This window comes from Drosophila rhopaloa, unplaced genomic scaffold (genome assembly GCF_018152115.1).
Source record: "Drosophila rhopaloa isolate 14029-0021.01 unplaced genomic scaffold, ASM1815211v1 contig_115, whole genome shotgun sequence".
NCBI lineage: Eukaryota > Metazoa > Arthropoda > Insecta > Diptera > Drosophilidae > Drosophila > Drosophila rhopaloa.
This window is the reverse complement of record NW_025334990.1, coordinates 6,403,866-6,428,080: the sequence shown is the minus strand read 5'-3', so window position 1 is coordinate 6,428,080 and position 24,215 is coordinate 6,403,866. Positions and strand designations below refer to the sequence as shown.

General features: G+C 41.1%; 3 protein-coding genes across 3 annotated transcripts; 2 read left to right on the top strand and 1 right to left on the bottom strand.

The window, feature by feature from the left end:
- The first annotated feature begins 7 nt into the window (after positions 1 to 7).
- On the top strand, positions 8 to 857 carry LOC108051932 (LDLR chaperone boca). Its single transcript, XM_017134238.2, has 2 exons — positions 8 to 238; positions 367 to 857. Exons 1-2 carry the CDS (start codon positions 89 to 91, stop codon positions 757 to 759), a joined length of 543 nt encoding a protein of 180 aa, XP_016989727.1. The 5' UTR covers positions 8 to 88; the 3' UTR covers positions 760 to 857.
- Positions 858 to 1,238: 381 nt separating this feature from the next.
- LOC108051958 (ribulose-phosphate 3-epimerase) lies at positions 1,239 to 2,490 on the top strand. Its single transcript, XM_017134284.2, has 3 exons — positions 1,239 to 1,530; positions 1,589 to 1,771; positions 2,055 to 2,490. The coding sequence occupies exons 1-3, from the start codon at positions 1,345 to 1,347 to the stop codon at positions 2,349 to 2,351; spliced, it is 666 nt and encodes a 221-aa protein (XP_016989773.2). The 5' UTR covers positions 1,239 to 1,344; the 3' UTR covers positions 2,352 to 2,490.
- Positions 2,491 to 4,588: 2,098 nt separating this feature from the next.
- Positions 4,589 to 22,469, bottom strand: LOC108051956. Its single transcript, XM_044461838.1, has 14 exons — positions 21,480 to 22,469; positions 12,382 to 12,504; positions 12,064 to 12,322; positions 8,884 to 10,459; positions 8,657 to 8,826; positions 8,263 to 8,592; positions 8,112 to 8,209; positions 7,331 to 7,731; positions 6,946 to 7,272; positions 6,706 to 6,889; positions 6,486 to 6,645; positions 6,300 to 6,426; positions 6,077 to 6,222; positions 4,589 to 6,019 (listed from the first exon to the last, which is right to left on the bottom strand). Exons 2-14 carry the CDS (start codon positions 12,471 to 12,473, stop codon positions 5,708 to 5,710), a joined length of 4,182 nt encoding a protein of 1,393 aa, XP_044317773.1. The 5' UTR covers positions 12,474 to 12,504; positions 21,480 to 22,469; the 3' UTR covers positions 4,589 to 5,707.
- Between the last annotated feature and the right edge of the window lie 1,746 nt (positions 22,470 to 24,215).

The following is a 24,215-nucleotide window of genomic DNA, read 5'->3' as shown; positions in this document are numbered from 1 at the left end:
TCAGCTGTGCGGCTGCGTTGCCGTGCGAATGGCAAGTTGTTAGGTGACGTGTTTGGCTGTGCAAACTGAAGAAAATATAAAAAACACAATGCAAACACGGCTTATTTTGCTACTACTCGCTCTTGCCCCGCTAGTCCTGGCCAAGAAGTTCAAAGAGGAGGAGAAACCGGCGTGGGCCAAGAAGGACATTCGCGACTACAGCGAGGCGGACTTGGAGCGTCTACTAGATCAATGGGAGGTGAGTGCGATTGGGACGAACCCAACGGTGCTGGGAGAAATGGATAGGAACATCCTAGCGGTATCAAAACAAATCCTAAAGATAAAATCTTTCCATGAAAACCCTTATAATAAATCTTTAACTGACAGGAGGATGAAGAGCCCCTGGAGGCGGATGAGCTCCCTGAGCACCTTCGACCGCAGCCCAAGCTGGATCTGTCCAATTTGGACAGCAAGAACCCCGAGGACCTGCTGAAGATATCCAAAAAGGGGCGCACTCTGATGACTTTCGTCTCGGTGACCGGCAAACCAACCAGGGAGGAAGGCGAATCTATCACCAAGCTGTGGCAAACCAGTCTCTGGAACAACCACATCCAGGCGGAGCGGTACATGGTCGATGATGACCGCGCCATCTTTCTCTTCAAGGATGGCACTCAAGCCTGGGAGGCCAAGGATTTCCTCATCGAACAGGAACGCTGCAAGGGCGTGTCTATCGAAAATAAGGAGTACCCGGGTGTCCATGCCCAGAAGGACGAACTGTAGACCAGTTTTAGAATTTCATCAAAACATTCTCATGCACTCAAGTATTTTTTAAGCTTAAAGTTGAACAAATTTAAATAAAGTGAATTTATTAAAGAGTACCCCTGTTGTTTGGACATTCACATGGGAACGCGGCTGTTATCTTTTAATGACAAGAGATGGGTCCGTGAAAGGTTTATATAAAATATGAAACGTAGTGAAAGTCATATTTTAACTAGTTTTAAATTATTCATAATACATGTCTAAATTTAAGATTAAAAATCAGATCATAAAATATTAACAACAAATAAGTAAAATAAGGCGGAAATAATAAAAATTATTTCTGCACAATTCCCATAAAGATTATGTTTTTAAGTTAAAATTGATTTAACATTAAAAAGGATTGCAATAACAACCCAATCTTCAACATGCACGATACTGTCAATTTCGTAAATAAAATTATAAAAATTGAAATGCCATCACTAGGTTATCGTATCACTTTTCAAATGTTCCGAGCTCCAGCTCCCCTCTGTATGACCTTAAGTCAACAAGACGGCGACCGCGAACCGCGTCGTGATCCGCCTGCTCTGTAGCTGTGCCACCAAAAAGATGTCCGTCAAAGCCAAGATCGGTCCCAGCATTCTCAATGCGGATCTGTCCAACCTAGCGGAGGAGTCCCAGAAACTACTGGATAATGGGGCGGACTACCTGCACCTGGACGTGATGGACGGTACCTTTGTGCCCAATCTCACCTTCGGTCATCCCATGGTCAAGAGCTTGCGCAACAAGATCAAGGTGGGTTTGGAGTCCCTAGAGCCAGATATTCAATTAAGTTCTCTTTCATCCCATTTAGACGGCTTTCTTTGAAACGCACATGATGGTCCAGAGCCCGGAGCAGTGGATAGCGCCCATGGCCGACGCGGGTGTCAATCTCTACACGTTCCACATCGAGCCGGTGGAGGATGTGTGCAAGGTTAGCCGCCTGGTGCAGGAATCCGGCATGAGAGTGGGTCTGGCCATTAAGCCCGGCACCGAGGTGAGTTGAGGTTATGTGATGAGACTCCTGGTCCCTTTTAGTATACAGTTGTTCCTCAGAAGCACAGTAAACTCTCCATTATTTGAATCATCCGTAAAGAGTAAACAGCTAAAACATTTTCCATTCGAAACACTTATTATTATATAAAACTTCGGCTTAGTTGGAGTTTAGTTTTCGGTATTTTGGTTTGTTTAATGGAAGCATTATGTTCTCTATAAAAGGGAGTTAGTAACAGATTTATTATTTATTAATTTTAATTTATATTTACTGTCGTACTTTATAGGTAAAGGCTCTGGAGAAGTACTTAAGCATTGCCGATGTTGTGTTAGTAATGACCGTCGAGCCCGGTTTTGGTGGACAATCCTTCATGGCCGACATGATGCCGAAAGTGGAGTGGCTGCGCGAGAACTACCCGAACCTGGACATCGAGGTGGACGGGGGAGTGGGACCCAAGACCATCGAGTGCTGTGCCAAGGCGGGAGCAAACATGATAGTCTCAGGAACGGCCGTGGTGGGAGCCTGCGATCAGAGGCAGGTTATGAAAGACATGCGTGAAGTGGTGCAGAGCTACCTCAAGTGATGTTGCATTTGCATTTACCTACATAATGATCCAAAGCATTACGCAGAATTTATTAGCTAGGGACAGTGTTGACAAAATTGCAACAGCTGGTAATTGGAATTACTTGGGAAAGATAACTATTAAAAGACTTTACAAATAATTATGGTTTTATACATTTATTTTCCAACATTTATATAATATATGTGTGTAAGTATATATCATGTTTTGTATGACATGTTGCTTTTAGCATTTAGTTGGTTATACGTGTCTGTGTAGTTTATGTAGTTACATATAGGATACTGCACTTTCCAGTTATTGTATGGCATTGACCAAATGTCTGCCTTATTGTCATGATTATTCTCTCTTTTTGTTTTCCAAAATAAATGTTCAACAATATTTTCTGATTCGCTTCAAAACTTCAAAATCTGAATGTAAAACTTTTCATAAATTCTCAATGCCTCCAATGCGCTTGTCCAGCTCACAGGAAAAAATTCAGTTTTTCTTTTATTGTCAAAGTTTGTTCTTGTAAATTCTTCACAAAGGTTCCGTCTGTGCATAAATAACAAGTGCTTCTCATCAAATGATCATCTTTAAACATTTACATATAATATTCTGGTTACATATACTATGCTTCATTATTTTCGCGACACAGGTAAATTCAACTAGTTAATCAGCTTCTTGTTTTTGTCTTTGATTTTTGGATTTTGCTACATTTACACATAACGTTTCGCTACAAGTTCTTGGTTTCATTGTTTTTTAGGGCTTGTGTTTATGTGGTGTCCTCCCAAGCACATGGAGCATGCTGAACTGAATCGAATCCTTAGGGGGCAATCCCCATTAAGCACAGAAATTTAACTGAGATATGGGTCTTATGTGATTCTGAATTTGCGTGTTGATTGTATGCATATTGTACTTAGTAATTAACTATTATGCTATTCATGCCACGTGTAAATTATTTCACTCACTCCACTCGCCAATGCTAAGCATTATTACATCTACAATATATATAATATATGGGTTGTGTTCGATTTAGTCTAAATGTACATAAAGCTAAGCGTTTTGATAGTAGCCTGGAGCATGGGTGTATAAAAATAGCTCGCCATGATCCGTGTGATCGTAAATGCACAAGGAGCGTGAACCCCAGAAAACTGAAAGGGTGAAAGATTGGCTTACTGTCCAAGGCAACAGCTAAGGAGTCTCTGCCTGAGTTCGAACACAAACTATATTTAAACGAGGGGTTCCTGAAACCTCTAGTAATATGATACTACCACTTTAAATGATATACTTAATTGGCTGAAGTCAGACACATATTGTTTTAAAACCTCTGGAGATTTCAGGAACACACCGTTATACGTCCATGCAATGCACAATATCGAAGTAAGCATAATTCACATGATATGGGTATATCTTTATAAGTATGTATTGTCCTGGATCTGTCCGCAATACTCTATCATTATAGTTAGTATGCTCGATCTACAACAGCCCACAGATTTGTCTCGAGTATAATCTAAGCTTTCCACTTTTTGCTTTGTAATATGCATGTATAAATTTAGACACCATCACATCTGCTTAATAGCTACCACTACAATATATATATAGAATATATGTATCCGTTATATGTATATTTCTTGTATATATTTCAGTTACATATTTTTTGTGTTCATGTTTCGCTTAAAACATAGTGTGCCTTGTGTAATATGCGCTTCATTAAACCCCCGTTATGACTAATAATACTTTTCCACTTGTAAACTGATTGTACAAAACATGCATATATATATGTAGGCATAATATGTCCAATTAGATCTAGTAGTGATCGGTTATACATTTGCAATCTCTTGTGTTAGGCTAAGGCCAGACGGCCAAACTTTTTGAACAAACTTTTCTGGGGCCATGAACTACTTAATTTGTTTTAAATGTTCATACATGTTCTTTGGACTATGCCTCTTCATCATCAACATTGTTTTTCAAATAATTTTACCGTCTGACCCTAGCTCAAAGTATCTAAACAGGTTTTGGCTAGAAACGATAAGTAAAAAAGTCAAGCTTTGGGAATACCGGCCGATTTTAGGACCCTTTTCCGACTTGAAAACAATATAAAAGCTGTACACGTCTCGAAGCTCAAGTGTGATGGTATATTATGTTTGTTGAAACAACCAATTTTGAGTCTTTAGTTACGCGTATTTTACATTTCTTTTTGCAAAATAGTTGTACAATTTGTTGCACGTTAGCATACAATTTGTTGCACGTTAGCATACTGGATTGCACACCAGGCCTATGGATGAGCAGGGCGTTACATTGAGCTTCGACTAAAGCGGCCAGTCTAAGTCGGGGCGTGACAAACGAGTTGCAGTAGCGTGTAAATAGTTCTAAATATTAAGTTACATTGACATATCCACTATCGAAGCGTGTATACCTTCTGTAGTCACCGCAAAAATAGTACGATTCGTATGCTATGTGTATATTCCTTCTAATTATTCTGTTCTGACGTCTGCCATCCATTCTTATTCCCTTCTTTTTGTGTTCTTTAAAGCTGAAACCCACGCATTGTAGTTAGTATTTTCATGACTTATGTCTATTTGCATTTATATGCTTATTGTGCATTTCTCATTATTTTCAACTGCACTTTCTTATTGTTGGATAGATTTTTGTTGGGGAAGAGCTAAGTGCTTCGTACATCAAATGCCCTAGATCAGCAATTTTTCCTTGTTTTTCTTTAGTTTAGTTTAGTTTTAGATGTTAAAGTTACACATTATCTACCACTGATTTTCTTATTTCCTGTTTTTATTGTCAACACTCAATAGCTTTGATTCTAATATTTTTCTGAATTTTCTTCAGTAATCATACATTTTTATTTTTAATTTTCTTATTTATTTATATATATATAAATTTATTATTTATTTTTTCTTTTAATTTATGTTTAATTTCGTCCGGGGCCTTTCAACACAAAATTCAGCTACAAACTCGAGTTATTGTCTGGGTTTTGGGGTATTTAGACACAATTTATCATTTGATTAGATATTGGGTAAATATTGGTTATCTTCATTTTACGTGTAAATATATAAATCGCATATGGAATATGTATTGACATTTGGTTGTACCCATTTTGAGTTAATTTTTTCCATTTGACTGGGTTATCCATTTCCTTGCGGTTTGGGTTTATAGAAATCTCTTTGTAAAAAAATTGACAAATAAATTCGGCAAATTGACACATGATTATGTTGCCCAAATCGGTGTTAGCCGGATGGCTAATACCCTAAGTTCAGTAGCAAAATATATGTATGTGTTCTGTCTTTTTGAGTACTTTGTGCAATCGTTTCGTGGATATGCTCTGTTGACTTGAATCTTGCTCTTCTTGAGAACTATCTTCGTAGCCAGCATTAGTTTTTGGACGACGTCCTGGAGTGGGTGTAGTAGTAGGGTTTACCATTTCGCATTGGGTCAGTGGCTATTTTGGACAGCATGTCGGGACCACCTGGGTGTAGGTCGTATTTGTTCACCCGATCCTCGTTAATGGGACGTGTGTGTTTCGCGATCTGCTCCTGTATCCAGGGCACATATTGTACCACGTTCGCGTAGACACCTGGTAGCCGGGGATGGGCACACATAATGCCCCAGGACACGATGCCGCCGACGAACCAACGATCCTTCTCACCCGGATACGGACACAGCAACGGACCACCCGAGTCACCCTGTTATTTGGGGTTCTTTTTATTTATCCGCTGAGGATAAAGATTGGTATTACTCACCTGACATGCATCCTTGCCTCCATCATCGAAACCAGCGCAGACCATGCCCTCCGAAACGGTCAAGTTCTCCAGCCATTCGTCGCACTGGTTACGCGTAATGATGGGCACCTGGACCTCATTCACTATAAACTCGTACGTGGACTTGGCTGTGGGTTAAACGAAAAGAAAGGTTAGCCAACACTTAATCCGCCAATCTTGGCAAATAGACGTAGGTTTCACTCACGATCCTTGTCCTCCCGCTTTCCCCAACCAATGACGGTGCAGAGGGTGCCGGGATGCAGATTCCTTACGCTCGGTGGCGGCAGACAAACGGGCAACAGGTGCTCGTGGAAGGCAACTCGCGTCGCCAGCTGTAATGTAGGAAACATAGTAAGAAACTGACTTCACATCCGATAAAAACCAACCTCACCTGAAAGAGCGCAATGTCATTGTCATGAGCAATTGCCATATTGTATTGAGGGTGGGGAATGACAGCTTTAACCTTGACTTTTTGACCCGAGTAAGTAAAAGAGTTGCGTCGCGTCACTCCAAGCTGAATAGTCCAATCCTCCAGGTCGATAACACTATAGCTGTGAAGGAAAAAGGAGAAATAGTAACCAAAATTTTAATTTTTTCTAAGCACAGCTTACTTTCCAACACAATGCGAGGCTGTGAGCACCCACTGATCCGATATTAGGACACCAGCGCAGTAAAATATCTTCTCCGGACCTCCCAAAATGGCGGCCAGGAAAGGCCAGTTGCCGGGATTAGCTTGCGTTCCTCCTATGATGCGTCTGGATGGCTTGTGCCTGCCCCGCTTCACTCGGCCACACTCTAAAACAATAAAGTAATGAACAACCAATGCCGATTTCTCTTACAGGACTACTCACCATAATTGGAACATGTGAGCTCGGCCATCGGGTAGTCCTCCGACTTCTTACAGTTGGCAAATTCCTGCATGAGAGTGGACTTCCTTTTGGCGTACATTTTCCAAATGTCGGTGGACACATTTACCGAGGCCAGCAGTGGGCGTTGGGTGCGAAGGGTCAGTACGTTGGTGGCATTCACGGCCGAGTAGCCCAGGATGGAGCACACGGCGCTGGGTGAGACTGCCCGATCCCAGTTCTTCACACAGGCAGGCATCCACTGGCGCTGACCGATGCGGTAGACCTCCAGAACACCAATGCCCACATCGCCATTCCGCTCACTCAGCCTCACTGGGTGTGATTGGGAAAATAGTTACGTCTTATCAAAAAACAAGAACGCTTAACTTACAGCAATTTCGCTCATCCTGGCCGTAAGGACAGTCGATTATCCCATCGCATATGTGCTTGGTGCCTATACACTGACTGTCGCCGCAGTATATCTCGTCCGGACCGCATCGATCGCACTTGGCCTCGTCCGCCTGGTCCATGCAGTCCAGGTGACCATCGCACACGTACTCCTGCGGCAGACAGCGGTTCTGGTCGCACTGGAAGCCATCGCACTTGGGATGTGTGGCGGCTTGCATTACTTCGCGCACCTCATCTACGCCCACGCAGTCCTCGGAGCTGGGGAAGTCCTTAAAGAGCTTGCAGTTCAGGTACTCGGGCAGACTCAGTCCGAACACATCGAAAAAGAATCCGCAGCGGCGCATCGTCTCCGTGCAGAGGGTCTTGCAGGGTGGCACCGTGGCGCTGTAAGAGGATTTGACTATCATTATTCAAAACATCTTTTGTATTTTGGAAGGTGACTATTTTACACCGAAATGGTCCCAAGCCGCTTATGGCCGTTTCTTGTAGTGTTGTATGTACACTAGGATCATAAAAATGGCAAGGAAAATATTAATTTAGAGCCCTTGTTTTAAAACGATTTTTTAAGGTTACAAAAAAAATCGTTCGTATTTCTAGTTTTGACCAAACAATTAAGATAGTTTACATTTAATTTTAATGTCAAATAAAATATTTATCGGTTTCAACAAAGCACACGATTATCATGAAAAATTACAAATGTTATATTTTAAATATTTTTTTGCAAATTTTGTGGACCTAATTTAAGATTTCTAGATTAGACTTACCCACTCTGCCCGCACTTAGGCACAAAAAGTGTGCAGAGAAACAAGGACACCAGCTCGTAGCATCTCACATCCACCAGGGCCTCGTAGGAATCGAGGTCCTGCAATTGAATTAGTAAGTTGGTATTTTTTTCGAAATATTATCTTTAATTACCGTTTGCGTCTCCAGCTGTCCAAAGTGACCGATATAGTTGGGAAACACGGTGTAGTTGTAGGGGATCTGGGGACCTTGGCAAAAACGCACTATGATGGGCAGGCAGGTGCCGGGGGCTGGATTCTTGCCGAAACTAGTGGTGTCCTCCACATGGATCGTGTTGATGATCGTCTTGTTCACGAACTTAATCGTCGGATAGGCATTGAAATAGGCAGCCAGACCTCCGGCGATGGCCAGCAGAGCAAAGGCGTTGATCAGGATCTGGAACAGGCGGAACTTCAAGCGTCCATTGGTAATGTATGGGTTTGAGCTCTTGCGTCGGTTGATAATCTGGAATTGTGGGTAATATATGAAATATAGTCTTTGTGTTTTATGGAGGACATTTTCTTTTTACCTGATGCTGCAAGGACATGGTGTGAGGTGCTCCATTCTGGAAGCGCACGATGGTCTGCAGGCTGCTGGGCGCACCAGCTGTCTTGTGGAGCGGCGAGATCGTCTGCGGCGGCTCCAACTCTTCAATGGGTTCGTGCTGCACTCCCTGCCGGCACACAATCGGAGCTGGTGCTAAAAATACAGAGGTGTCAGAGGGATGGCTCAAGACTTGATAGGATTTCTACTTACCACTGCACAGTCGCTTGGCGGACAAAGAGGGCAGCAACGGTGCTTCCATGAGCTTGGGGTTGTACCCCGGGCTGGACGTCTGGCTGAAGCTATCGCTGGAGATGGTGGAGTCCTGGCGAAAGTTGGTTCGGCCCCTTGGCGGTGGCACTGCGGGCACCTGCCTTCCACTTCCTCCTCCCCCGCCGCCGCCCAAAAAGCGCGTTGGAGCCAAATCCATGAGCGGAGTCTGCCGCTGAGCGGATCCTGGAGCATTGGACTTGCGCCCCACCTGCTGGGAGCCCAGCAGAGGAGCCTCCATCAGCTTGGAGTTGTAGCCCGGACTGGAGCTGATTGAGTAGCTGTCGCTGGACAAAGTAGAGTCCTGGCGCTGCTGCATGCGTGGATAGGCGATTGGCGGCGGCTTAGTGCGACCCAGCTTATTCCGCACGGTCAACGGAGGCGGCGGATGACCTCGTGAACCCATCTCCGTTAGATCAAAGACATTGGCCTGACGTATGGGTGGCTCTGGAGGCCCTGGACGTTTGGTATTTAAATCGGTAGACGGCATAACTCCTGGGCATGGCCCTGACATGGATGACATGGTGCCGCTAGAGATCGTGCTAGATCCTGCCGAGGCGGCGGACGAAGTGGATGCCGAGGCCGAGACACTGCTGGGTTCCTTGGAGGTCTGCGACTGCGATTCGCTCATCGAGTTGTTGCTGTTGCTGCTGCCCTTAACAGGTGGTGGCTGTTTGCGGGCAGGTACCACAGGTAGCTTGGAGCCATTAGCTCCTCCGCTGCTGCTGACACTGCTGTTGTTGTTATTACTGGCCTGGTAAAGAGCCAATCCCAGACTGGTGTTATTGTTGTTCAACTTGTGCATGGCATCGTTGAGCACAGCTCGCTCCCTATACGCATCCCTGGCGTCCCTGCCCAAAGGTGAGTCAATCGAGCTGGACAGGGGCTTCTCGTCGAGCGAAGACTGCGTGTCCACCGAGGAGAAGCGACTGCGGAAGTCCACACTCGTCGAGCTGCTGGCGAAGCGCTCACTGTGCCCGCCCAGTGAGGAGCCGTAGGCGGAGTCCACGGTGCTGCTGGAGGAGCGCTGCGCACGCTTGGCCATGTGGCTCAAGCCGGAGTAGCGCCCGGCCAGATAGCCGGCGACCTTGACGGGCGTGGAGGTTAGCGACTCGTCGAACACGGAGTTCTCCAGACTCATGCGGTCGTCATCGGAAATCCCATCGGCATCCGCATATCCGGACGCCGGACGTGTGGCAATGTCAACAAGCAGCGCTGATTGCAGCCCGGCTCCACCATCGCCTGATCCCCGAGCCACTGCCTCTGCGGTCACGTTTGTTGGTTGCGGATAAACAAACACCGTGCCCGTGCCGTGGGCGCTTTCCTGTCCACCAGCCGAAAGTGGAAGTGGGTTGGGACTAGACGACTGCCAGGGGGACTTGCCGCGCAGCAGGCGCCGTGGAATGGGCGGTGGGGGCGTCACTGGCGTGTCCACCCGCACCAAGTGCTGCTGCTGCTGCTGATGGTGGAACTGCCTGCCTCCTGCTGACTGGCCATATTTCTGCTCCGTCATGTTTACCTGCCAGCGGGCAAATGAGAAAATTCAAGGGAAAATGAATCAGAAATATGGCTGGGCAATTACAGTAGAAAATCGTATAAAAGAAATGCATAAAAGCAAACATGAATTTTTAAACTGGGGACTCATTTCGAGTGAAATAAATGACTCCTTTCGAACGAAATAAATGAATTACATTAATGATAAACTTAATTCTTCATCAAAGGGAAAAATTACCCATGTGCTATCTTTTTAATTTGTTAGGGCTAGTGTCAAATAAGAAGGAGTATGATTTTAACATTTGTGTAAAAGTTTTTGAAAACGTTTAATTAGTTAGTTAATTAGTTTTAACTGAAAGCAAGAATTAAATAAAATTATCTAGCAAAAAAACCTCTTAAAGAATATAAAATTTCACTTAAAATAAGTTTAGTGAGCTAAGACATTGAAAGGGTTTGAAATATAAAATAAGCGAGTAGAACATTATTTTTTTCTGGTTAATTAGTAAAAAATTGCATAACTTCAAGTTGTTGTTAATTATAAATAAAACAATACGTATATTAAACAATTTAAGCTATTGCAATATTTTTCAAATAAAACATCACTTTATCGCTGTAATAAATGATTGCTACTGTACTGTTTACTCCTTCGATCTTCCACTGTGGCAATATTACCCAGTAGCAATATTCTGCATTTTAAGCCCCTGCCAGCTGCAGAGGATGGCGGCGGGGCCAGGACTAAGCCCTCGCTAAGCCGAAAGCAGAAACTCTGACGCGGCCCCGGAAGGTAAAATTGGAAAAATAACTCTGCGTGGATTTGACGACAAGGCCCTGCTTTAAAATGAATTCAGACTGCCGGAATGGCGCATCGATCTTTTGAGTCATGCAAAGCCAGACAAACTTTACGGAAATCCCCAGGACGCTAATCTCTTCTCTGCGCTTCACTCAAAGCTCTCCTTTCTGCAACGTCAGCAAAAAAAAATGGCCACAATGTATAAAATATATGCAGTCATATCGTTGGTGGCTGCAAAATCTTATAAACTTTAAAAATTGTGGCTTGTTGGACTTGCTCAACGGTTTAAATTTCTGCGAAATGCATCAGTTTTATTTAGTTTTAAAAATTATTACTGGTCGTTTTCTCTTGAACTGTAGAAAGTGTAAGTGAAATAATAATGAGTTCTTCTTTAAAATTGAGGTGCTAGACTTTTTTTTCCAAAACCGAGGGAACCGTAAGTCCAGTAACTTTTAATTTGGTAATACTATTAAACGTATTGCAGCTATTACTAAATTTAATATTCCATAAAACGTCAAAACAATGTTCGGATGGTTTCTATGGCAGCTAAGGTCGTCTTATTTTCACAACATTTTAAACAACTTTATAAAAAATAAAATTATTATATATCGTATTATTTGTTATAAAACAACGAAGTTTTAATTTGATTCATTTACTTTTCGGACTTTGGGTACGATTACTCCAGATAGCCTTGAAACTGAGAAACTAGTTTGCGGTGGTGATCAAGTATATATATACTGTATGGTTTCGTAAAATGGTATAAGAACTGTCTACCATTTTTGAAAAGGCAGTGTGGATTAATGGACCAATTAAGTGCCCCAAAAGATATCCCTACTTACAAGCATTTCGGTGGCTGCCTGGGGCAGCTGCGACGGCTTTTGCTTGTCCTCGATCATGGGATAGTAGTGGGAGGAGTGTCGTCGCACAATGCTGTTGCTGCTGGAGATGTTGCTACTGGAGATGTTGCTGCTCTCACTGATGTTGCTGCTGTGGCTGGGCAGTGGCAGCAGGGTGACCGACTTGCACTGTTCCTGCTGCTTGTCGTAGAAGTCCAGCAGGGAGTTGAGGGGCAGCGCCAGGCTCGAGGCCCGCTCCGATCTGAAATGGTAAAACCTATTATCACTTTGTGTATTTTATAGACAGAAAAGTAACCTCACCTTGAGCGACTCCTCTGGTCCGCCACCGAGGTCTGATGCTGATGGTCCTGGGAGACGCTCAAAAATTGTTTATTCATATCGAGTGCGTTCATGACCTAATCGACGTGATTTGGCGGAATCAATCTGCAAGTTCAGAGGGAAATGGGATTGGATTAGTGCCCATATGTGATCCACATGCGAATGCCGCCAACTTTTTGTTTTACGCCGGCGTTGTGCATGCCATGCATATCAAAAGAGGACTACTCTTTACGGAATACTGAATAACCACACAGAACTTAATAAACCCGGTCATGCAAATAGTTGCGGGGCCTTTTGGCCACAGGAATCGAAATCAATTACACAATAGCCCACACTCACTCACTTTCAGGCGTACACGTGACAATAGATCGCACAAAAAGTCCAACTAAATGCAGTCGGTGTCTGTGTGCCGGGTTATATGTATGGTGTATCGATGCCATCGGAATCGGGCCAAGCAATTTGGCCTTTTGTGTCTAATGGATGTCATTAGTCGGCTCACAGCACAAAGAACACCCGCTGGACCCGGTCCCGATCCTGATGTTCGTATTGTGTGGCCAAAAGCCGATTCGAAGCGAATTTAACCATTCTGCACCAGAGATGGCACAATTGTTAGCAACTTGGCTACAGAGCCTATCTAACTCAGGAAAATTGAGTGTAAAAACTAGCTAATCAAAAGGAATTATTAAAAATTTATAATAAAACAGTGCTAAACATTTGCAAGAAGAAAAATGTACCATAATAATACCATCACGGAGAATAAATTTTAGCCGAAATCTTTGAAGTTTGAAAATTTGAAACCGTTGGGACTCAAATAAATTAGAGCACTGAAACTCTTAAACTAATATCATAATTTCTAAATGATTTACACAATCTGGATTTATAGTTTTATTATTTAGCTTGGATTACTTAACAACATAAGCATCACCGACTTAATGTAATGGCTATTTATTGCTGTTCAATTTATTCATAATTGTTTTGCCGCGCCTGTTACTGCAACATGGTATGAAGTTAATTTGTAGACTCTTCTTCCAAATAACAGTTTATTACTAGGTGGTCTTAATGCTTTACAAATAATTGGCCAACTTAATATACTGTATACACTTTTTTTACCGAATCTTCTTCCGCGACTATCAACGACTGTTAAATATGAACACGGAGCTACAGGTAATGTGACTATTGAACATATGGGCCCAATTCGACTATGTGCAACTATGACCTACTTAAATCGGCTCCATGGGTGCGAGTGAGCATCAGGTTTCGGGAGAGCGAGACGGCGGCCAACAGGTGAATTAAAGCAGCGTAGAGTCCTGAGCACAACCAAAACATACATCAACTCGTGATACGCCCACTGACCAGCCTCACGTGGGCGATGGCAGGGTTCAGCCATCAGAGTTCGCAATGTGTCAAGGACGATTATTGACACTAGTTTGCTGCAATCAACTCGGACAGGTGGGGTTCGAAAGCGTAAGTGACGGTGTACTTGTGGGTCAACAAAGGGTAGTTCCAATTACGAACCCAATTAAGATCAATCACCTCTGCTCGCAGTTAACCAGTTGGGGTATCTGTCAGGTTGGCCAGAGCAGACACTAAGGTTTTAAATTCGGGCAAACTTTTATAAAAGTTTATTAATACACCATGTATGTTTTAAGTTAAGTCAAAAAATAATACCCCAAAGTTCCACTATTCTAAACTAGGAATATTTTGGTACGTTAAACACAAATAATAACCAAATTTAATCGTTCTTTTAGGCTGCCTTCCAATAACTTTTTAAAGATTAACAGAGTTTAAAAGTTTTTAAGTTTGCAGAGCAGAGCTGCGGTTTTAGACAGTTGTATTTTGTTGATTTCTTAAAAAAGAAGCGGTGAAAAAATTGTACGAAATAATAAATTCTGCTAGCATTCTAACAAAAAAGCCCTAACTTGTTTTCGAACTGTTTATAAGATAACTATCGTTTATTATAATGGTAATTACTCAGACGTACTAGCAATCAAATATTTAACTTTCCCTCAGTTTAACCGAGTAAATATGCAGCCGCACATGGATATGCATACAGTACTCCCATTAAGGCCCACACGCTCCACATTCCATCCTGATTCGTAGGTCGTGGGAGTGGCAAGGACAGGATAAACACACAAATTCTATTTGCCCGGCATTTGTATGCTGAACACCAATTCCAAACTCATATGAACCATAAATTGTTTGCTTTTGTGTTGTCCCGATCCCCATCTTCACTTTGCCCACAAAAATTTGCTACGCAAGAGCAGAACCACTCAGTAACAGGGATGGGAAAAATCGGGAGCGGGTCTTTGGGGTTTTTAAATTGTATTAAGTCGAAGGCCAGCGGCAAGTAGTCCCGGCAACAGCATTTGAATTTAAGGTTATTACCCAAATTGTTGGCGCATTTGCCAAGTGTCAGCCGCTCAAATTCCAATCACAAATCAGAAATCTCGGCCCTGTCACAAAAAAAAAAGGTTGAAATTCCAATCCGGCGCAGACCTCCGCTTTTTCCCGTGAGCGTCTTCTGATTGCTTTGGTAAACATTATTAAGTATACGCCTGGTGGTCCCTCGAAAGTATTTGCTTAAAGTTGGCGCATAAATAACGTTCTGCGTATGAAAATGGCAAAGGCATTCCGAGTTAATCAGCAAACAGCTAAATACGGGCTAGCAAGAATTGCGAAATTGTTCTGCCGGACTCAGACGTTTTCCCAGAGGATTATCGGAGTCAATTTGAACTTGGCAGTCAATGAAACGACTGCAGATTCCCGGACTTGTGGCTGACATTCCTCTGAAACAGTTTTCTCTTGAATTTCTCGCATTACGCAATGAATTCCAGTAGAATCAGTTAAGCAACAGTTTTGGCTCCCCCTTTAAATATCCAAAATAGAGGGTTGTACGTAATCAATCTTGTATAAACCACTGTGCTCCACACACACAGGGCATCTCGAATTGAAAGGAAATCATTAAAATGACACCACATGAGTCCTTAGTTATATAAGGCATGAGCCAATTACTGCATGTCTGGCGGACATCTCTCACTCGTCCCCGTCAACCAATCAGCCACATGATCTGGGTACGACAGATTAGGTGTATAGTATACACATGTATATACAAATGGCACAAGGCAAATTCAAATTCCAGCCAAGACAGAGTCCTGGGAATTTCATTACAAGGACATCCTGGTCAGGCGAAAAAGAAACGTGTGAGCCCCTCCAGCAACTCATAGAATATTTGCAGGCAACCACTTTTTCACGTAGGTACTTCGCCTTATTTATTACGTATTCACTTTCAGCCAGGCATAATTTAAATTTATGGCCCCTTGCTGGTTGCGTCCTCATTTGTCTGGGGCACACATAAATTACGGCTGAGCATTTAATTAGTTTTAAGCGAAGCAGAACTGGCAGGTGTTGCTTTTGTGGTACTGGCATCTCAAAGATATGAAGACATTTCCCTTACATCGGCTGGCAACTTAGATCAATTTTTTTTTCATGCAGGAATATTAAGTATACGAGCAGTTGACAACAATTAGTTTGCTAGACTTCAAAGGATGCTCACAGGCTGAAGTGAATGCCAGGGCATACCCTTTTATTGGATTTGTAATAAAAAATATATAAACATCTTAGCAATGTTAAAAGCAATGAATGAACAAAACCCGCATTACGTATTCGCCTGGGTAACATATGTTCAACTGGGTTGCAGCTTACTATTAAAATAAAATTAAAAAAGATTATTTTTCGACCTTACAATGGTAGGTTTTCCCGTGTATTCCGATCTTCTCGGAATTTTCCACCGGGTTTGCGTAACCCGCACCCACAATACATTTATTGAAATTGGCTGCAGAATTGTTGCTCCTCAGACAGGAACAAAAAAGAGGCTGGGCAGGGGGCGTGGCGTCAGGCACGCCCATACAATTAACAAACAAAATATTAGAGGCACACAAACGCACACACACGACGAACAAGAGTGCCATTGTTGGTAATTGTGCAATCAGGAATGCGATGGTGTGCGGCATAATGCGATTGTGTGCCGTGCGTGTGTATGTGTTAGCCAGCGCGTGCTGCGAATGGCTTTAAACGAATAGAGTGGAATGGCTAGGAGGAAGACCAAAAGGGAACTGAAGAAGCCCCAGGCAGCCTCTGAGTAAAAACTGGAGGAGGAGCTCCAACTTCCGTTCGACGCCCTATTCGATTTTCATTTCCATCTCACACTCGAAGGGCGTTCCGTTGACTGACAATCATCGTCGATGGCTGTCTGTTTACTATTACAGTCTTATCGGCAATGACTTATCGGCAATGACAACGAGGAACCACAGTCCAATCCCTCGGCCTTCATTTCATTGCGTCTCATTTCCGCCGCCAGTCGATCGGCCACATGAGATGCATCCAGTGCTTATGTATTTGTTTAACTAGAAAAATGATTTGCTGATATATAGTAGAAATCATCACCATGGATGCAATGACCACAGGGGATGCTTCTTTCTTTCTATCAGAAGCACACTAAAACATTTCCGGCAAGACTTTATATTACTCTTAAGGAGAAAGAGAATTTACATGTTTTTCAAATTTTGAATCTTCTAAGCTAACATAAATACTAAAATGCGAATTCTTCAATTTCAACCTGGAGGAGCATCCTATTTTTGGCTCGCTGAAAATTCCAATAAATTTAGAGAAAAGAGTATCCAACCATGATTTTATTTAGCGCACAATGAATAATATGTATTAAATAATACAAAGAATGCAAAAAGCAAAGTTTTTAGTTCGACCTATTCGAGTATATATTCATGCTGCGATGCCTTATCAGTTACCAAGAATTACTTCAATAGGGCTAGAAATTAGGAAAGCGACAGAGGGAATATAATTTAAAAGTTCCTATGAACTGAAAACGAGCAAAATAAAGGGTACTTATTTAATATCTGTGAACTCGGACACTGCTGAGTTCATGGTAAACTAATGGTGTTGACCATTGTTTGCCTGCCACTGTTTGGATAGGGCTGCCCAGCTTTAATCTCTCTTTCTACACTTGCAACGCTGAAACCAGTTAAGTCACATATATTTGCCTACACCCGCTTTCATTGCCTCGTCAGTTATTAAAAACTCACGAAAATTATTGGAATATGAAGTTTCCAAAAATAAAATATTATGTCAATAATAAGATGGATTAATAAAAATTAATTTATTATGCTTTTTGCTATTTTTTTTCTATTCAAAGCTTAATGAAATTTTTCTCGTTTTAGTAGGAAAGTATAGAAATATTACAATTTATTGTGCAACATTTCTGTACATTCTTAATTATCAAAAATATTACGACGAAGTTGTTTTTTTAAATAATTTATTAAAAGTTGACACAAATTACTAAATAGCATTTAAGGACTTCTCAGCGATTAGATACAAATTGAGCTACAAAAACTCCGAAGAAATCATAGACACAAATGCATAGATTAGATATTGTACATATTCTGTCAGTTAGATTGTCAGTTAGTGTGCCATTCAGTTAGTCAGTCAATCAGGATTGAAGATGCCACCACCGGCACACAGGCGATAACAATGGCGAGTATGAGCAATTTACTGGATGCGTTCGCTCAATTCACTGTGCGAGTATTTGTGTACGGATACATTGTACGAACAGGATTTACTGTCATCGTCAACGCCATTGTCCTCTTTGTCAATTTACGTCCCGATCAAGGATGGGAATGGATGGAAGGCCCGGTTTTGCCCCGTTTCTGTTGCCCCAGTCTGGTCTGGAGCTGGGTCGCAAGCCCCACTTTCATTAGTCAATGCGGCGGTGTTGGCGCTTTGTTTCTGACATCCCAATGGGCGCACGTGGCGCTGTCCGCGATGTCCTGAGTGGGTGGTGGCTGGGCGGGTGGACGCTGCCTGTGTGGCGCCATGCGATGTGGTGCGGCTTATGATGCCTGGCCGAGCACTGATGGCTGCCTGTCTTTCAGTCAGCGGCTCTGGCAATGTGTGTGCAAGTAGATGGAACCACGCAAGCGGAAGTCAAACCGAACGTTTGTATTTGTTTCCAGGCAGGAAAAAAAAACATATATAGCTTATTTTATACAAATTTAAAAACAATTGTAGGCTCTTTTTGACACAGTCTATTTTTGCTTCAATGGTGTAAATACCAGTCGTAAGTGATAAAGTCACATTTTAAAAAAAGTTCGGATATATATATATCCACCCATTAAATTTTTAAGTTATAAATTCCAAAAAAAAACCTCAAGCTCAAATGTGAGTTGTAATTATGCAATATTTGTTCACGATATTTTTATTTTTATTTATTAGTTTTACATTTTTGTTACTTGCAAACGGTTAAAATGGTAACATCTTGTTTGAGGCTGTATTTATACGCATTTAACAATATTGTTGGTCGGATTAAATGTTATGATCCTATATCAAATATGCTTTAATTATACTGTACCTACCTAATTGTGTGTAATCTTGCTGAAATGTGTGGCACTCATTTTTATTTGGGAGGACTTTATTGTCTGATTTTTGTTCAGTGCAAAGAGAGGTTGGTTAGTATATGGTGTGCATCAAACCGTTAACGGCAGACAGCTGAGCTATGGAGCAATGGTACAGTGGAGCAGTGGAGCAGCTACACAGGTGCGGTCATATGCAGACCATAGTTATTAGCAGACGGAACGAGAAATCGAATGAAACAGAAAAAAGAACACCCCATCCTGGCTCACACACATCGAAGCCCCCCTTTCGATTCCAGCTAACCGGGTTGTTGTCTCACTGTCTGCATTGTCGACGGTTTGAACGGAAATTGATTTTCGTACTTGGACACCCCCGCCGCCCGCTTGTGGGTGGTAATTTATGAGTGTTTCTCTGGCAGACAACCTCCACATATATAGAGTACTGAGAACCAACTTGCCTTCAATTGCAATCAGTTGACATTCAAGTGAAACCTTATAGTGGGAAGTGGCTGAGTTCATTTCTCAAGGACACACACGATCCCAAACTGCAGCTGATATAAGAAGATGTCCTTTGATGGGAGCACAATACGCAGTTAACAGACTTTAAATAAAACCCTCCCACCGCCCATTTTAAATTTAATTTGCTCAGACTGTTGCCTCGGAATCCGATTCATTAAAATCGTAGTCGAAGCCAGCAATTTATCTATTTCATTAGATCGAAGTGATTTTTAGACCCGCTCTCTTTGTCCGGGGCATTTTGGCTACCAGGGCAATGTCTTTGTTAATTCTTTAGTCATTTACCTTTGGCATAGGTCGTAGACTAAATATTCACATATTGATTTAGGTCCAAGCTGGTTCAAAGGAGCACTAATTGAGCAATTTTAATTTTCAAAATGTATAAGATTAAGTCTTAAACGTGTAGGGAAGGCAATTTGCTATTTGAATTTATATGCTTAAGTTGTTTGGTTTATTTTTCGTTGCCTAACTTTGTATTGGTGGTACGCTTTTATAGAAAGCAAAAATGAATACAAATGAAAAAAACTTGAAAAAGTTAAAAGTGTTTTTGTTTATTAATATTTCTTTATTTTATTTTACAAACTTATTAATAATATGATAAAAATTATTGCATTGCAAAATACGATTATTTAATTTCAATCAATTTTTTTTGACCACTCCAACAACAACTTCAACAGTATAAAATTCTAAAATTGTTTATTGACAGCTTGATGAAGACCAACTTAATCAGACTTTTTCAAATATCGTTCAGCTCATTTAAATGCAATTTGCAGCGTTCCCTGAACCCCGAAATTGACTGTCTGGACTGGTTTGGTTTATTTCGCTTTTTGTTTTGGGGTCGGTCCAGACGATGCTAATTGAATTCTCATTAGCGATAAGCGGACTTTATGGGGAAATTGTTGATTCGAGTCTTCGACTAAGTGTTGCCTAGTTTTCTGGGCCCCCAATCGAATCGCCGTATACTAACATTTAGATTTTTTTCAACAAAAAATATGTGTTAGGGTCGGCTTAGGCTTAAAAGGGAAATTGTTGTATTTGCTTCTGACCGTTTTTTCACCATTCTTTTTCGTCCCATCGATTTTTGTCCCGTGTGCGCGCGAGTGTGTTGGTATTTATTTGGTTCTTCCAAATTGAGTTCGAATGCTGCGCGAATGGCCGAGGTTCTCGGGACAGCACAAGTTGATACAACTTGGGTAGTGAACAGCGTGGCGTTTAAGTGTGATTCCTTGTAGGCTGTGTGTGTGCGTTCAAACTCGACATAGGTATGCTAGTGTGACTGTGTGTGTATCTGCCTTGTTGCCCTGTTTGTTTTCCACTTCAACTCTGCCTGGGCCTAAGGTTCAACAAATTCATTCTCTCATCTCACTCTTTGTCCTGCTTTCTCTTTGTCTTCCGCTGTCTCTTGCTCTCCATTTCTCCCTCATTCTCTCTCTGGGAAGCTTAGCATTTTTCCTGGCTAAGTCAAATAATGCGCTAACACATCATTTCACACTTTAATGCTGTAAAAATATGCATAAAGCTTTTGGCTCAAACTCGATTGTCAGTAACTTTACAGGAAGACTTCTATAAATCGAACTCTTTTTTCGTAATCGTCATGAATGATGTTTTTGTTTCCTAACATTTTCTTTTATATTTCAGAACTTTAACCGCTTTTTATATCAATGCAGAGGGAAATATTTTGAATCTTTTTCTCAATCGTTTCTTATACTGCAGTATACTACTAAGAACGATCTGCAGTAGAATATATAATGTTAAATTATAAATTGTATTATTTTTAATCCGAGCCGAAGCTTAAGATCTTATTTGTTTAATATAGATAAGAATAAAGATAAGCATGTTATACAAAATAATAATATACAATTTTCGATGTCTATAAAAATCTTATTTTTTTTAAAGTCACAAAAACAATTTTAATGAAATGTATTCAATGATTTTTTAAAACCAACAGTTGTTTATTATTTTAACGCTTATTTAGAGTTCCGTTGTTTTATAATCAATTTTAATTACATACAATCTTAAAAACCATATAATTAATTTGGTTATAGCTATTAAATTTAAAGAATTTTCTTACAACAAAAATGGTGTTTGCCATAATGGGAGCTCGACTGTCTCATATATGAACAAGTGTATGTATGCGTTACTTACATATCTCAATTGGTGTCGCTTGTCTGCTCACATTTGGCGGTTGTCACTGTTGTTGTTGTTCGTCGTTTTTCTTGGCCTTATTATTGTTATTGCAGCTGTTGTTGTTGTTGCTGTTCGTCGGCAGCCAGCATCAATCTCTGTCCAGCATTTTGGCATCTTTCTGGTTCGCTTTTCCGTTTCTTTTTTCGGCTCTGTTTGTTTGCCTTGCCTTTGGGCCATACACCTCTGCGTTGTTGGGTTTACTTTATATTTATTTCGTGCGGTGGTTTTTTTAGCCAAAAATATGAACCTCCTTCGGAGTGTATGTTTGTGTGTGTGGGTGTGTATTTGCCTTGATATTTTAAGTATCCTGTTTGCGCTGCTTGCTGCTTCTAATTCTTCTGTTGCCTACTTATGGGTATGCTCTTCTTCTTTTACTTATTTGCACCCCTTGTTGTTGAGTATTCTTTGCGTAAATAGAATTTACGTATACGTTTTTGTGTTGGTAAATGAACTTTGATTTACTTTGATTACTTGATGGTTGTTCTGGGCTTCTCTCGAGTATTATTATTAAAATATATAATCCACTTTCGATTTAGGTGCAAATAACAAGGTGCAGATTTATGGCTAATTTATTGTCGCATTCTCACACTCACTCACTCTTCTTCTCTCTTGCTCACACTCTTTCACATACTATAACAGTTATCCTGCATTGATGTATTGTCTTGCTCCTTCCTCGTCTTTATCCGTTTGAATTTCACTTAAATTCTCTCCCCACTATATTTTACTTTCCCCTCGTGCTCTTCTGTATGCCTAGCCCAAAGCCTTTGTTGTTGCGATAGTAAAACTGGTGTTGTATGTGTTGTTGTTTTTGCTATGGCTGCTCTCCGTCTGGTGTTGTTGTTGCTGGACAGCACAGCTGGTGCTGTTTTTGCTACTGCTGCTGCTGTTTTTGCTGCACGCGCCGCCTCGGTTAGCACGTGCTGTTGGCCACGACGTCAGTCAACGACAACCGCCTACGCACTGCAGGCGCCGAATCGGCGGCGCTGGAATTTCAATTACAATTTCCACAGACACGGGCGCGCTCTTTTTGATTCGCTCTCTCTTTGCGAGTGGTGAGTTTGCCGGCGGGAAGAGAGCGCTTTAAGCTAAACCTGAGGCTAAATTTCCAAGGCAACCAGCAAGTTCAAGATGGTTTATAGAAAAAATTGTGGCGTTACAATAGGATTGGTAAAACTGTTTTACAAGAGTCTAATTACCAGTTTTCTGTAAAAAATTACTCATACGACGTTGTAACCTGTGTTCATTTTGAAAAGGTAATGTACTCACATTAAATATCTAAAATTGAATTTAAAAAAAAGCTGTTTCTGAGTATAAGTCAATAATTTGTATATTTCTAATCTTGATTATAATTTATTCTGGAAATTTATTAAAGAATTCATGTCAATGATTTCAAAAATAATAACACAACCTATAAGATACATATGTAGGTACATATGTATATATTTTGACGAGTCGTTATATTATAGTTTTCTCTCCCTCACTAATCCTTAACATGTTTTAGCACCGACAACACTGCGTATAAGCAATATACATAAAAGTCTTGCCAATAACAATGTGGCAGAATGTTTAAAATTATATTTAAAAAACTGTTCATTTTGAAAACATTTTCTAAAAGTTTTGGATTGTCTCTTAAATCAAAAAAGAGTGCAGAGCTAGTTGTTTCTCACCAAGCTCACCACACTTTAGATGCCTATGAAAAGTGAAAGCCATTTGCCGGCTTACAACTTGCTTTTTCACCACCTTGCACACCCGCTCAGCTTGGTCGAGGGGGTAAGGGGTTGACACCCGGCCAAGGGATCCCCATCCCCCCTCTGCTTGCATAATGCGCTTTATGTGCCATTTATATTCGTGGTCGTTGTTGCCTTGCATTTGTATTTGTTGGTGGAGTTGGTATTTGTGATTGCATTCGTGTGCTGTTGATTTTATTTAAGGCGCTTTTACACCCTCTTTCTCTTGCTCTCTTTGTTCCCATCCCTTATCGCAATCACAGCTGAGCAAAAACAAAAGCCAAAGGACAACGCAACAACAAGTGAGGAAGTCATAAATTTAGCCAACGGTTAACAGGTGCATTTGAAATGTTCGCCCTTAAAAGGAGATAAATGCAAAAACTTGTGTTGCCTGCAATAGTGTCTGTCGACATCCTCATTGTGAGAAACTATAGTAGTACTACTTTTTCAATGCTTGAAAAGATTTAAACCAATCTTTTACTTTTTAATCTATAAAAATCTTTATTAAATATTAAATGGATATATTATTGTTGATATTCAAGTCATCAAGGCAGTTTATCCTTAAACATTTGTATGTTCAATTGCTAACGAAACGTGTTTAAATATTTTTGTTTGCTTTTTGATATAACTTTCCTCCCGATATTATTCCTTTTGTTTATACTTAACATTAAATTTCCTTTTAAGTATAGCCTGTGAAACTTTGTTGTGATAAGGATAATTTTCTGACTTTAATTAAAAATGAATTAAGGCAATTACTCCCTACTAAAAGTGAAAAAAATTGAAACTTTTAAAAATATTAACAAAGTTAAGAAAATATTACTCATCCGCCACGTTGGTTGTATGGGCAAACATGTGGCCGTCCTACGTAAGTGCCTATATCTTCACGGAATAAGTTTATACCAAAAATGTATTCTGCACTAGTGTACACAATGGGCTAATGCACTAATTACAATAGCTTACAAAATTA